Source organism: Bos mutus, chromosome X, assembly GCF_027580195.1.
Source record: "Bos mutus isolate GX-2022 chromosome X, NWIPB_WYAK_1.1, whole genome shotgun sequence".
Lineage (NCBI taxonomy): Eukaryota > Metazoa > Chordata > Mammalia > Artiodactyla > Bovidae > Bos > Bos mutus.
Genome location: NC_091646.1, coordinates 126341240 through 126355640, shown reverse-complemented (window position 1 = coordinate 126355640; position 14401 = coordinate 126341240). Strand labels below are relative to the sequence as shown.

Below are 14401 nucleotides of genomic sequence, written 5' to 3'. Positions count from 1 at the left end.
TAGAAAGAGAAATGCCAATACGGTATACTAACGCATATATATGAAATTAGAAAGATGGTAATGATGACCCCTTATGCAAGACTGCAAAAGAGACAGATGTAAAGAATGGACTTTTGGAGTATGTGGGAGAAGGCGAGGTGGGATGATTTGAGAAAATAGCTGAAACATATATTCAGTTCAGTTCAGTTCAGTTGCTCATTCATGTCCAACTCTTTGCAACCCCATAACAGCAGTATGCCAGGCCTCCCTGTCCAACTGCTGGAGTTCACTCAAACTCACATCCGTCGAGTCGGTGATACCATCCAGCCATCTCATCCTCTGTTGGCCCCTTCTCCTCCTGCCCCCAATCCCTCCCAGGATCAGAGTCTTTTCCAATGAGTCAACTCTTCACATGAGGTGGCCGAAGTACTGGAGTTTCAGCTTTAGCATCATTCCTTCCCAAGAAATCCCAGGGCTGATCTACTTCAGAATGGACTGGTTGGATCTCCTTGCAGTCCAAGGGACTCTCAAGAGTCTTCTCCAACATCACAGTTTAAAAGCATCAATTATTCGACTCTGAGCTTTGTTTACAGTCCAACTCTCACATCCATACATGACCACAGGAAAAACCATAGCCTTGACTAGACAAACCTTTGTTGACAAAGTAATATCCCTGCTTTTCAATATGCTATCTAGGTTGGTCATAACTTTCCTTGCAAGGAGTAAGTGTCTTTTAATTTTATGGCTACAGTCACCATCTGCAGTTATTTTGGAGCCCAAAAAGATAAAGTCTGACACTGTTTCCACTGTTTCCCCATCTATTTCCCATGAAGTGATGGTACCAGATGCCATGATCTTCGTTTTCTGGATGTTGAGCTTTAAGCCAACTTTTTCACTCTCCACTTTCACTTTCATCAAGTGGCTTTTTAGTTCCTCTTCACTTTCTTCCATAAGGGTGGTGTCATCTGCATATCTAAGGTTATTGATATTTCTCCCGGCAATCTTGATATATATACTTTACCATATGTAAAATAGATGACCAGTGCAAGTTCAATGCATGAAGGAAGGCCCTCAAAGCCGGTGCACTGGGAAAACCTAGAGGGATGGAGTGTGGAGGGATGTAGAGTTGGGGTTCAGGATAGGGGACACATGTGCACCCATGGCTGCTTCATGTCAGTGTATGGCAAAAACCACCACAATATTGTAAAGTAGTCAATGTATGGCAAAAACCAGTACATTATTGTAAAGTAATTAGCCTCCATTTAAATAATTTAAAAATAAAAGAATTTTTTAAAAAAATCCCTCCTTGGAAAGCTTTGAAAGTGCCAGCATATTCTAATGGCACCCCACTCCAGTACTCTTGCCTGGAAAATGCTATGGACGGAGGAGCCTGGAACGCTGCAGTCCATGGGGTCGCTAAGCGTTGGACACGATTGAGCGACTTCACTTTCACTTTTCACTTTCATGCATTGGAGAAGGAAATGGCAACCCACTCCAGTGTTCTTGCCTGGAGAATCCCAGGGATGGGTGAGCCTGGTGGGCTGCCGTCTCTGGGGTTGCACAGAGTTGGACACAGCTGAAGTGACTTAGCAGCATGGCATGAGGCAACATGAAAGAGTGACTGAGTTAATATGCACTAACAGTTTGGAATGATGTCTGGTGCATGGAAAGCAACCAGTGCAGGGTAGCTCCTAATCACTGTGAGTCCACAAAAAATTAATTTTTTAAAGCATTTTCTCGAGTCACAAAAGGCTTTTCATCACCCTTTGCTCTTGTTTCTTACTTTATTAAAGCTTCACATTTTTGTATTTTATTCTCCCCATAGTCTTCATCAGAGACACCCAGACCTTCAAGACAAAAGTGAATTTTCAAATCCAGACAGGCTAACTTTTAAGGATAATGAGGAATTTGAACCATCTTTTGAATGTAAGTTTAAATATTACTTCTTATTTTTATATGTAGAACTTGTTTCAAAATATAGAACATTCAGTTTTGGCAAAACATACCAATTGTTACAAAAAGTGACACAGCTACAAATTAATACAGTTTTGTTCTCTTATAAAGCCACTGATACAGATATACTGCCAGGTTTTTTTTTCACAAAGAATTTTTTAAGTTCTGAGTTCCATTTTTTTTAAATTTCAAGATAACTAGTTTCAAAGTTAGGAAATGATTGAGGCTGGAAGAGAAGAGGGCAACAGAGGATGAGATGGTTGAATGACCTTGCCACTCAATGGACATGAGTTTAAGCAAACTTCAGGAGATAGTGAAGGACAGAGAAGCCTAGTATGCTGTAGTCCGTGGGGCCCAAAGAATTGGACACTACTTAGTGACTGTTGAACAACACTTGCAAATTCAGAACTAAGTCCCAAAATGAATCTTTAATTTATGAAGGTTAGGATTGCCTCAGATTTACAATAAGTGACTTCTTAAAATTTGCTTCCCTGCCCCCACTTTTGTAGAATGTGAAAATGTTAAGAGACTCTTGGATTATACTGATTCCATCAGTTGCCTCAAATTTGGAAAACACTTCCTTAGTTACAGAATGGAGACTTAAGAGTATTAGCTTAAGAGACTAGAAATTGTTGTCTTGGCTTTGACCCTGCCTTACATTGTTCGACCTCAGAGCCTACTTCACTAAACAATAGAGATGTAGTGTCAACCAGCTCTGAGTTTCTTTATGGCTTGGTATATCCTTTATATAAACTTTATTCATAATAGCCAGAAACTTGAAATAACCTAAGTATCTGTCAGCTGTTGTTCAGTCACTAAGTCATGTGCAACTCTTTGTAACCCCATGAACTACCTGGCTGGTCCAGGCTTATTACCACACTCTCTTGCACACTGTAACCTCTCAGGCTGTCTCCCTGGTTCTAACTTCTAAAGCCTGAGCCTCAGCTCCCAGAGTGAAGAAACCTTTCCTTTTTCACAGCGCCGCCCTCCCCACCCCTGCCATGGTTGCTGGTACCCTCTCAATTCCTTTCTGTTTTTGGTTTTTCTTTTTTCTTTCATCCCACCTAGTTACCTACACTTGTGTTGCCCTCGTGTTAAGTCTCATGTGGTCTTCCAGTGATCTGTAATGTTTTGTGAGAAATTGTTCCATGTGCAGATGTTTTGAGATGTGTTTGTGGGAGAAGGTGAGCTCCATAACCTACTCCTCCACCATCTTGAACCCATCCCCCAGAAAGTCTTTATGTTTGTGTGTTAACCTATTATTTTGCCTTGAGAACTTCATCCTCAAGTCTGAATGTCTAGTACTTTGAACAGGTAAAATAAAGAGCTTAGTATATTTTATGAAATCTTTGAACCAACTTCATTAACTTTGTTAAATCACTGCTATTGAAATAGAATTCATATGCTTTCACCATGTCAGATGAATTCTGCTGTCACTGGAGAAGCAGATACATTGGCAAGTGGCTCCAGTGAGTTCCTGGAACCCTGTAAGGAAAAGGCTGGCCCAGTTGCTTTTTCTGAAACTTAAGTGCTCAGCAAGTGGTTATCCCCACCCTCTCTTCTCTTGCTGCTGCCGAGGGCTAGGGGAGACTCGCTTGTACCTCTTATAGATGGATGGAGTGTGCCAAGGCTGTTCAAGAAAACAGTATCCATCAAGCCGGTGACATTCCTCTCATGGACAGTGCCACAGCCTCTGTGCCTGCCAGGCCTATCTCCTTTCAGTACCTGGATGAGTTTCCCTCTCATTAACTAATGAGATATGTCAGTAATAAAACTCAATATTATTTTTCTTTCTATCTCTTTGCTTCCTTCATGCTTTATAAATTAGGACAGTTAATCTATTTTATTTCAGTCATCAGAACAGTGATGACATTGAAGGAATAGTGGTCATTAAACCCCTCCTGTTGTCCACTTTCTCTCTCTTTCTCTTCTGCAGGCTCCCCCTTCCCTCACCACCATGTAGAGGCTGTCCATTTAGAGGCTGTCCATGCATTGCCTGGTAGACAGGTAGACAGGTAGACAGGTCCTTTTCTCCTTGACCAAAGTGCCTTTCCTCAAGTAAAACGCCATACTCATGTATTGGGGTCCAGCCCCAGTTGGATCTAGGGATTTTTTCAGGGTAACAGCGTCGGCGATTAGAATAGCAAAGCAAAGAGATTAGAGGCTCATTATAACTGGTTTATGCGGAAAATCAGTGTAACCTGTGACATCAGATTGGCTCTGACCACGGAGGCTGCAGGCACTCTCTTGAATCGCTGAAGGTGCCCCACCTTGGGCACCTTCTCGAGTGGGTCTTAGAAGCCCAGGCAAGTAAGTGGTCTCAGAGGACCTCCGCGCTCCAATTATTTTGGCCTGAAGGAATATCAGAAGAGAAAAGGAGGAAAGGAAACAAGAAAGAACAACACGGGGAGACCAAGCTTTGAGCAAGGCCCGTAGCTTTATTTTCAAAGGGAGCTTATATACCTTAAGTTGTGCATAGAGGATAATAGGGGGTGTGAAATCATGTAAAGTCAGCAGTCTTTGATCGTTATCGAGACCAGGCTTTTTTTTTTTTTTTTTTTTTTGTAAACTTATCGTATACAAATGGTTTAGGTGATTTACATCATCTTTTGGCCAGAAGGCCTGTTAACATTTTATGACTCTGATAAAGGTTTGTCAACCATAAGACTTATTTTCTCTAAGAGTAATTATTTTAAAATTTGGCGCCATCCTCCAAAGGTGTTAGATAAAGTTGCATTCCTATAGGGCAGAGATGCAGAGGGTTTACAACGAGGAAAGAATTTATTACCTTAATGGTCTAAAGTTGTTAGCACCAAGGCCACTACTTATTTTTTCTATATACCAACTATATTAATTAACACACTTTCAAGAATACAATACAGGGGACGTGGAAACTTGGCAGCAAGCATTGGCTCGACAATGAAATATTCTACTAGTTCTAACAATTTCTAACTCTCCGAGAGGCTCTATACTATTTGAATATCTTAAGCTTCTTGTGTCTCTCGCGGTTGGGAGACGGTAAACAATCATATGCGTAGTTGTAGGAGTCCGGGTAAACCTGTCAGGCAAGTTAGAGAGCCATCTGAGGGGTTTGGATTGAAACACTCCTATTATGCCCAGGAGGCTAGTTAGCTAGAGCTCTAAGTTGATTTCCTTCAGAGAAAGCTGATCGGGGATAGCCCCCTGTTAATGTCAGAGGAGTTGGTGAAAGTCGTGAAATAGTAAAACAGATTCTGGTTTGGGGGTAGATGCTCAGGCAGGTCCAGGGGGGCCCCTCGAGTCCTGACTCGCCTTTACATATCAGGCCTCTCCGCATGACCATTGTCATGGGTGGGAACTCCAGTGCTGGCTCCCGACACTGGTGGTTTCCAAACATTGGGGAAACATCCTCCCCCAAAGCTGTGCAAAGACTCTTATAGGCAGTGTGAAGTCACCATACTCAGGAACAGGAGGAATTGCTGTCAGAATAAAGATTGTAAGAGATGATTTTGCTGATTCCAGTGTAAATCATTGTGGAAAACATTCATTTAGGGTGGCTTGATCAAGAGCTTTTTCTATGCTGGGGACTTTCCTGGGGGCAGGGCATTGTGCAGTCAAGCAGTCCCTGCTTTGTGGAGCTTCTCCAATTTGGGGGCAAGGTGTAATCAGAAACCCATCACCAGGGAGCCCCATTCAAATGGATACTCAGTAGCAGTGGTGGCAGCCATCTGACAGAGATGGGAATAGAAATAACAAAATAAAAGAAACCAAGTGAGGAGATTAATGTTCCACCTGTGAGAGGTAACAGTTCTTATAATAATGTCTTCTCTTATGTTCATTATAATAATTATATTATTATATTTTTATATAATTCATTGTAATAATGTCAAGGGAACATTTCATGCAAAGATGGGCAAAATAAAGGACAGAAATAGTATGGACCTAACAGAAGCAGAAGATATTAAGAAGAGGTGGCAAAAATACACAGAACTAAACAAAAACATCTTAATGACACTGATAATCATGATGGTGCGATCACTCATCCTGAAATGCAAAGTCAAGTGGGCCTTAGAAATCATCACTATGAACAAAGCTAATGGAAGTGATGGAACTCCAGATGAGCTATTTCAAATCCTAAAAGGCTGTGAAAGTGCTGCACTCAATATGCCAGCAAATTTGAAAAACTCATCAGAGGCCACAGGACTAGAAAAGGTCATTTTTTTGTTTTAATCCCAAAGAAAGACAATGCCAAAGAATGTTCAAATTACTTGATGATTGCATTCATCTCACATGCTAACCAAGTAATGCTCAAAATTCTCCAAGTGAAGCTTCAACAGTATGTGAACCGTGAACTTCCAGATGTTCAAGCTGGATTTTAAAAAGGCAAAGGAACCAGAAATCAAATGGCCAACATCCACTGGACCATCAAAAAAAACAAGAGAGTTCCAGAAAAACATCTAATTCTGCTTTATTGACTACACCAAAACCTTTGACTGTGTGAATCACACAAACTGTGGAAAATTTTAAAGAGATGGACATAAGAGACCACCTGACCTGCCTCCTGAGAAATCTGCAGGTCAAGAAGCAAGCAGGCATGGTTAGAATGAGGCATGAAACAATGGACTGTTTCCAAACTGGGAAAGAAGTATGTCAAGACTATATATTGTTACCCTGCTTATTTAACTTAGATGCAGAATATATCATGAGAAATGCTGGGTTGGATGAAATACAAGCTGAAATCAAGATATGCAGATGACACCACCCATATAACAAAAAGTGAAAAGGAACTAAAAAGCCTCTTCATGAAAGTGAAAGAGGAGAGTGAAAAGTTGGCTTAAAGCTCAACACTCAGAAAACTGAGATCATGGTACCCATCACCTCATGCCAAATAGATGGGGAAACAATTGAAATAGTGACAGACTGTATTTTGGGGGGCTCCGAAATCACTGCAGATGGCAACTGCAGCCATAAAATTAAAACATGCTTGCTCCTTGGAAGAAAACCTATGACAAACCTGGACAGTGTATATAAAAGCAGAGCATTACTTTGCCAACAGAGGTCTGTCTAGTCAAAGCTATGGTTTTTTCAGTAACCACATGCGGATGTGCGAGTTGCACCATAAAGAAAACTGAGCATGGAAGAATGGATGCTTTTGAACTGTGGTGTTGGACAAGACTCTTGAGAGTCCCTTGGACTACAAGGAGATCAAACCAGTCAGTCCTAAAGGAAACCAGTCCTGAATATTCATTGGAAGGGCTGATGCTGAAGCTGAACTTCAGTATTTTGGCCACCTGATGCAAAGAACTGACTCATTGGAAAAGACACTAATGCTGGGAAAGATTGAGGGCAGGAAAACAAGGGGACGACAGAGGATGATAGGGTTAGATGGCATCACCGACTCGATGGATGTGAATTTGAACAGGCTCCAAGAGTTGGTGATGGACAGGGAGGCCTGGAGTGCTGTAGTCCATGCGGTCACAAAAAGGCATGCACTACTGAATGACTGAACTGAACTGAGTAATGTCTTCTTAAAATGAGTGTTCAGAAGTGTGGCTGCACCCTTCAGGGGTGACCCTTGTCCCCAGCAAGGAGGCAGAAGGTTGCCTTTCTGCCTGTGAAAATAAATAGTGCCTGCTTCCTGATAGTCAGGTTAACAGCCAGGATGAAGGGTAAGACAAGCCTGTGTTGCCTCTCTTCCTGTGAGGAGAGCAAGCTCAGTTTCATTGGTGATATGAAACAGGTCCCGGCACAGAGATTCAGAGTCCTGTGTTGAAGCAGTGAATTTGTCTGTTTTTCAGCACTGTTGGGGGGTGGGTGCTGAGGTTTTTCAGTCAAAACTGGAGGAAAAAGCATAAGCAGTGGATTTGGAATGTAATTCAACCTATGAGATGCTGTAGGCTCTCTGGAGTAGGCAAAGGAAGCCTGAGACTCATCCTGAAGGAACAGAAAGTAAATAACACATGATTGTGGACACAACAGGCACTGGAGAGGTTCCCCATCCCTATGGGGGAGGAGGGGTACTGGGTGTACACATGGGTGGGGTTTACAGGCTAGGTGGTTTTGTGGGGAGAGGTGGGGGAGGAATTCATCAATTAGGGAGACTGTGGGAGCAAAGGTGGCAGAGAAGAGCAGCTGGAGTCAAGTGACAGTGAATGTGCTGGTGGAGGTTAGATGTGCAAAACTGGTGGTCATGGAGGAATTCAGTCCAGAAAGAAAAGGTCAGTTGACAGGGCCTTGGCTGCGGTGGTCTCGACTCTACCGGAGCAGAGACAGCACACAGTGCTTCCCTTCCTTCTCTTCAGGAGGTGACAGGTGCTAAGGAAGCAAGCTGACTTGAAGGCTGAGAGACTCGTGTCAGGGAGCACAGAGACTGGTGTTGGCGCTGTCAGTGAAGGGTGATCAGGACCCTCACTGTAGCAGCAGGATGAGGAGGTGGGAGCCTGAAGCCCTGGGGGTTGGTGGATAGAGCATAGAGTGATCTCAGTCACAGGGGCCAGAGGGAAACTGCCGTTGTGGGATTGCCATGTGCAGATGGCAGGGAACTGCCCCCATAGAAGCATTGGTATGAAGCCAGAGAGGACAGAGAGGGACAAGAGGAATTATGGGGGAATGATGGGGACAGAGGCAGTCCCAAACCCCAGGGAGGGATCTGCCTGAAAGGAATGGAGTGTTCACCAGGTAGCTTGAGTAGGGAGCTGAGGGTCGTGATTTTGTCCTCCTTTGGGCAGGAGATTCTCACGCCCTCATGGGAGTAGGGTCAGGGGAATGACCAAAGTGCTGTGGGAATAAATGGTGACAAATGATTGGGTCAGAATCCTAGGGTGCTCAGGGCTGGGGCACTGGGATGACTCTGAGGGATGGGATGGGGATGGTGAGGGAGGTGGGAGGCGGGTACTGGATGTGGAACACATGTACACCCATGGTGGATTCATGTCAATATATGACAAAAACCACTACAATATTGTAAAGTAATTAGCCTCCAATTAAAAAAAAAAAAAAAAGACAAAACACATCTGCATGTGCAAGCTGCAGGAAAAAAAAAAAAAAAAGTCTCCTAAGAATGTGGCGGGCTTGAAACCAAATGCAGAGGTGAAAATGCAGGGCTCGCCTCTGCAGTCAGAGTGGGAATGGGGGGCACAGTTGAGAGGTGGGCAGGGCGTGCTGCTCAGGGTGGGTTTAGGGGCTCTGAGGACAGTGAGAGTGGAGCAGCCCCTTGAAGCAAGTGCACAGTGGCAGCTGAGAATCACACAATTTCTCTGGGGCTTGGCAATCCCCCTCCCCCCACCCTGCACACCTATCCCCTGTTTGAAAAATTTGCTTCTGAAAACTATTGGTTCTTCATTTTCTGTCCCATTAGGTGTCAACCAGAAACCACTTGGAGAATGGAAGGAAGAAGATAAACTTTGGGAACAGCAGGCCAAGCAACAAAGGCAGGAAGAAGAGCAGAGGCAGACCAAACGGCAAGAAACTCTGCAGAGAGAGTGGGGAGAACTTGAAATGCTGGATCGGGAAAGGGTAATCATGGTGGTGGGAGAGGGAGTCCCCTCTGTCTCTGAGTCCTAGGAGGAGTGGGGAAGTGAACCAGCCTTGGATGACATAAACACAGCTGCAGAGCACACAGGCCTCAGGTCTCCTGGTTCAAGATAGCAAGGCCAGCCTTCTCCCATGCATCCTCAACTGGTCCTCGAAATAGGCTCATGAATGAGGAGGACCTTCTTTTGTGGTGATTTTCTCACTCTGTGTGTGTTTGCTCAGTTGTGTCTGACTCTTTGCTACCCAGGGGACTTTAGCCTGCCAGGCTCCTCTGTCCACAGGATTCTCCAGGCAAGAATATTAGAGTGGGTTGCCATTTCCTTCTCCAGGGTATCTTCCTGACCCAGGGATTGAACCCAGGTTTCCTGCATTGCATGTGAATTCTTTACTGTCTGAGCCACCAGAGAATCCCAGTTGAGGCATATTAACCCATTTTTTCATTGAGATGTCATGTTTTTGTCCCTACTTTAATGATACCAATGACTTCGATTAAAAAACAATTCTTTTCATGTGGGTTGTAGGTAAAAGATCAGGATTATATTACTGTGTGTTTTCAACTTAAAAGTTCTAAAATATTTATTCTTCCTATTTTGGTGCCCATTTCAGAGGCTAATTGAATAATCATTGAAGTTGGAAATGGAAAAAACTTCGAAATGAGTGTTCAGGAAATGAAAGACAAATCTATATCTGTTAGTGGTGAAAATCATCTAGAGAAATACATGAAAATCCTGCAACAGAATCAAGACCAGGACACTACAGATAAGGTGCTGATGCTGTGGACAGGTGTCTGTGGGTGAGGAGTACTGAGGGCTTCTGTGGTTTACTTGAAAACCTTGGGATAACGATCTGCCTTCTCTGTTGGAGACAAAGGGAGAAGCATAGAAAATCTGAAGGGTCACACAGAGCTCCAGCCTTCTCAATATCTGTAACTCCTGACAAAATGTCATGGCTTTTGTTTGAGTAAATGATTTGTCAAAGTTTGTAGAAGTTGAGACATGTCTTAATAATTTGAGAACAAGAACTAAATATATTGGAAGCTCTATGATGAAATGACAAATTTGTTAGTCATGAGACAGTAATGTTTTATCCAAGTCTAATATACTATGTTGAGAATGCCTTCCATGCAATTTATTCTGGTGTGCTTGCAGAATACTGTGTTTAAAAGTCACTGCCTTATAGAATCTTCAGTTACATATATATTTCAAAAGTAGTTCCTAGAGAAATCATAAAGTGTTTAATAAAATGAATACAGATCTAATTGAAAAATTCTCATCTCCATCTCCGTTGTGTCATTGTTCCAAAATGGTGGTCAGAGAGAGCTCAGAAGTGGACATACTGCCATCTAGTGGCAAAGACAAAATCTGTGGTGTCCCCAACATTTTGTGTTCTAATGCAAACCATTTAGCATATTGCTGGTTCATTCTCAATCAGGGAAACATTCAGATATTTGAGTCTGCCTATAACAAACAGTCATAATGACTGACTTAAAAAAAACAACTACTACATTTTATTAACCTGTAAAATTACTGATAAAAATCATAAGCAGGGGTAGAAACCCCACAGAAAAGGAATGAGAACATGATAGAAATCACAGAATAAACATGATAAGAATGTAGCAGATATTTTTCTCTTTCCCTAATTTAGTTTTGGGGGCTTTTCTCATGAAGAACCAGATGACATTTGTTAACCACATTTGCTGCCCAGCTTCTTACTCTGTGATCATAAATAGTGGCCTGTGAATTCTCTGTAGTGAGAAAAACTGCTCAATAAAAATTCATATGTAATCCAGTGTGATTTTTATTCCTAGTTCTATTTGATACTACAGTGGGAGTGTAACAGACAGGAAGGCCAGAGCTCCCCAAGCGGAAGGAGGAAATAAACTGCAAGAGGCAGACCTTTTTTTCCTTTTTTGCACACAGACTTCTTTTAATTCTATGTTGACAATATCCATTTCTGCCTTGAGCTAACCAATGCATTTTTCTTCTGGAAACATTTTTCCTAAACTGTGTATTTGCTTTGGAATCTGCCTTTCTTCAAAATGGTTCCACCCAAGACTTTTTTTCTTTTCTCAAACGTTGGGCTGATAATGGCTCAACAAACCAGTATTACTGTCAATTGTTTTATGGCCGGGGAGTGACACACTTCGTGCCATCCTATCTCAAAAATGCATATTGTGGGAGAGGGTCATGGTGAAACTCCCTCATCCTTGAGGTGTCTCTCTTATCTGATTAATAGCTTTGGGATTCCCTTGTGGCTCAGCTGGTAAACAGTCTGCCTGCAATGCAGTGGATTATTCCTGGGTTCAGTCCCTGGGTTGGGATAAGAAAGGCTATCCACTCCAGTACTCTGGCCTAGAGAATTCCATGGACAGTCCATGGGGTCACAAACAGTCAGACACCACTGAGCAACTTTCATTCACTCACTCAACAGACATAAAACACCTGCTAAAAACTAGCAAGGGGGCACACTTTCTGTCCCCTTCTGATGTCTATCTCAGAAGCTTTCCCTATCTCTGTTAAACTTTAATAAAATTTTGCTATACAAAAAGCTCCAAGCCTTGTCTCTGACCCCAGATTGAAATTGTCTCCTCTGGGGGTCACATGTGTAACACTCAGCTCACAGCAGCAATCTTTCAATAGTGTATAAATGAAAAATAGTCAAATGACACCTCTTCAGGGTTTCTCATTCTTAGGCCTTTCATTACAATGAAAGGAGCTGCTGTTTTTTTGGTTTTTTAATCTCCATTTTTGTCTTAGGTTATATCTACTTGAAAATTTCTCTCATTGCTGAAGTCCAAGGCCTGCCTTTTTTAACTTCCCATTGTGTTCCTTCTTCTTCAGAACTGGGCTCCCACCTGTCAAACAAGAGTCCATCTTCCTTGACACTCTCCTCATGATTTTTCCCTGAAAATACAAACACATGTTTTTCTATTCTAGACTTTCAGTGCTAACTGAAGGTTACCCAGAGCATAACACAGGCAGGGTCGGTCTGCTCTGTCTTTCCAGTGAAACCCTAGAGGTTTCATTTCCCTTTACAAATTCAGATTGGGCTAGTTCTTTTTGCTGGTGAAGTGTGTTTGGTCACTAAGCTTCATACTAAAGCAGAAAGGATATTCAGAGGTGTTTTTTATTCCTTCTGAATAGACTAAGCACACACATATTCTCATAAAATGGTTTAGGGCTTCCCAGGTGTTGCTGGTGGTAATGTTGCCGAAACCACTATTGAGAAACCAAGAACCACACCCAGAGAGTTGGAGAACTCAAATTTATTAAAACTGGCGATCCCAGAGCAGTTAACACTCCAAGCTCTGAGCCCTGAACAGAGGAGTTACAGAGATTTTATACATGGACAGGCATGATTAAGCAGGTTAGCAGGGGCTAGGACAATTGCAAAGAGCAGGAAAAGGATGACTGAGATAAGCTCCAGTTGCTAGTATTCTGAGTCCCCACTTTCTGAGACCTAAATGATCTAGACTTTGCAAGGAGCAAGCTGAGTTTCAGAGGCAGAAGGAAAAGGACATAAATTTTTAATTTTTTCTCTTCATTCCCTGTTCTTGATCTTTCTATCACTCACTGTAGAAAGCATCATCTCATGTTTTGGTAGCACATTTAGAGCTCTCTGTTATTTAGGGGGCTATCCAAAGAATAGCAGGAAGAAATAAGAAAGCCTTTTTCAGTGATCAGTGCAAAGAAACAGAGGAAAATAATAGAATGGGAAAGACTATAGATTTCGTCAAGAAAATTAGAGATACCAAGGAAATATTTCATGCAAAGATGGGCTCAAAAAAGGGCAGAAATGGTATGGACCTAACAGAAGCAGAAGATATTAAGAAGAGGTGGCGGGGAGGCGATCCTAAGATGGCGGAGGAATAGGACGGGGAGACCACTTTCTCCCCCACAAATTCATCAAAAGAACATTTAAACGCTGAGTAAAATCCACAAAACAACTGATGAATGCCGGCAGAGGACATCAGGCACCCAGAAAAGCAGCCCATTGTCTTCGAAAGGAGGTAGGAAAAATACATCAAAAAAGAGACAAAAGAGGTAGAGACGGAGCTCTGTCCCGGAAGAGAGTCTTAAAAAGAGAGAAGTTTCCAAACACCAGGAAACTGGTGTTTCCAAACAGTGTTTCCAGAGAGTGTTTCCAAACACTCACTGCCGAGTCTGTGCCGAACCTTCGAAGCACAGAGGGCAACATAATAGGGAGGAAAAATAAGTAAATAAAACCCACAGATTACTAGCCCAATGGTAAGCCCCAGTGGAGAAGCAGCGCAGACTGCGTTGTTTAGACTAAGGATCGGGCCTGAATGCCCCCAAGGCTAATCAGAGCGAACTAATTTGGGCTAGCAAGCCAGACTGTGGGATAGCTACCACGTGAAAAGCCTTAAGACACCACCAGGCCCGCACACAGAACAAAGGACTGAACAGAACTAGCCAGCTGCGGACCATCCCCCTCCAGTGACAGGCAGCCAGAGCAGGAAGCAGGCACTCGCAGCCCCAGAGAGACATTATCTACCAAACTGCAAGCAGGCTTCTTTGCTTACTAAGACTTCTTGGGGTTCTGGACAGTCATCTGCCTGAGAAGGTGCGCTGGTTGTACACCCAGAAAACTGAGCGGCAGGGACGGGACAGGCGATAAGTCGCAGTGACCACGCTCGCCAAACACCTTATCACCTGAGCTGCTTGGAGCTGGGAAGGGCACAAAACGCAGGCCCAACAGAGTCTGCGCCTCTGAGGACTACCCAAGTGCCTGAAACAGCAGCTTAGACCTGGGAGGTGCATGCAGCCCAGGGCTGGCCTCGAACGGTTCCCACCAGAGCAACCTAGAGCCTGAGCTGTGTGGGCAGGGAGGGTGCAGGCGCCATGAGTGGGGGCAGGCCCAGTGTGGCTGAGATGTTGTGAGCGCACGCCAGTGTTATTTGTTTGCAGTGTCCCTCCCTCCCCACAGCGCGACTGAA

The 14401-nt window shown here is 43.3% G+C and overlaps 1 protein-coding gene across 2 annotated transcripts in view; it reads left to right on the top strand.

Moving 5' to 3' along the window:
* The window catches only part of LOC138983927 (centriole and centriolar satellite protein OFD1-like), a 62998-nt gene extending 51740 nt beyond the window's left edge, over window positions 1-11258 (top strand). Inside the window, exons 19-21 of one of the 2 annotated variants that reach the window (XM_070365789.1) lie at window positions 1805-1905; window positions 9269-9426; window positions 10051-11255. In XM_070365789.1, the coding sequence (XP_070221890.1) occupies window positions 1805-1905; window positions 9269-9426; window positions 10051-10065 (274 nt within the window). In that variant the 3' untranslated portion in view covers window positions 10066-11255. Of the gene's footprint in view, window positions 1-1804; window positions 1906-9268; window positions 9427-10050 lie in introns of both variants that reach the window. The other variant, XR_011463201.1, reaches the window with a different exon arrangement.
* The last annotated feature ends 3143 nt before the right edge of the window (window positions 11259-14401 follow it).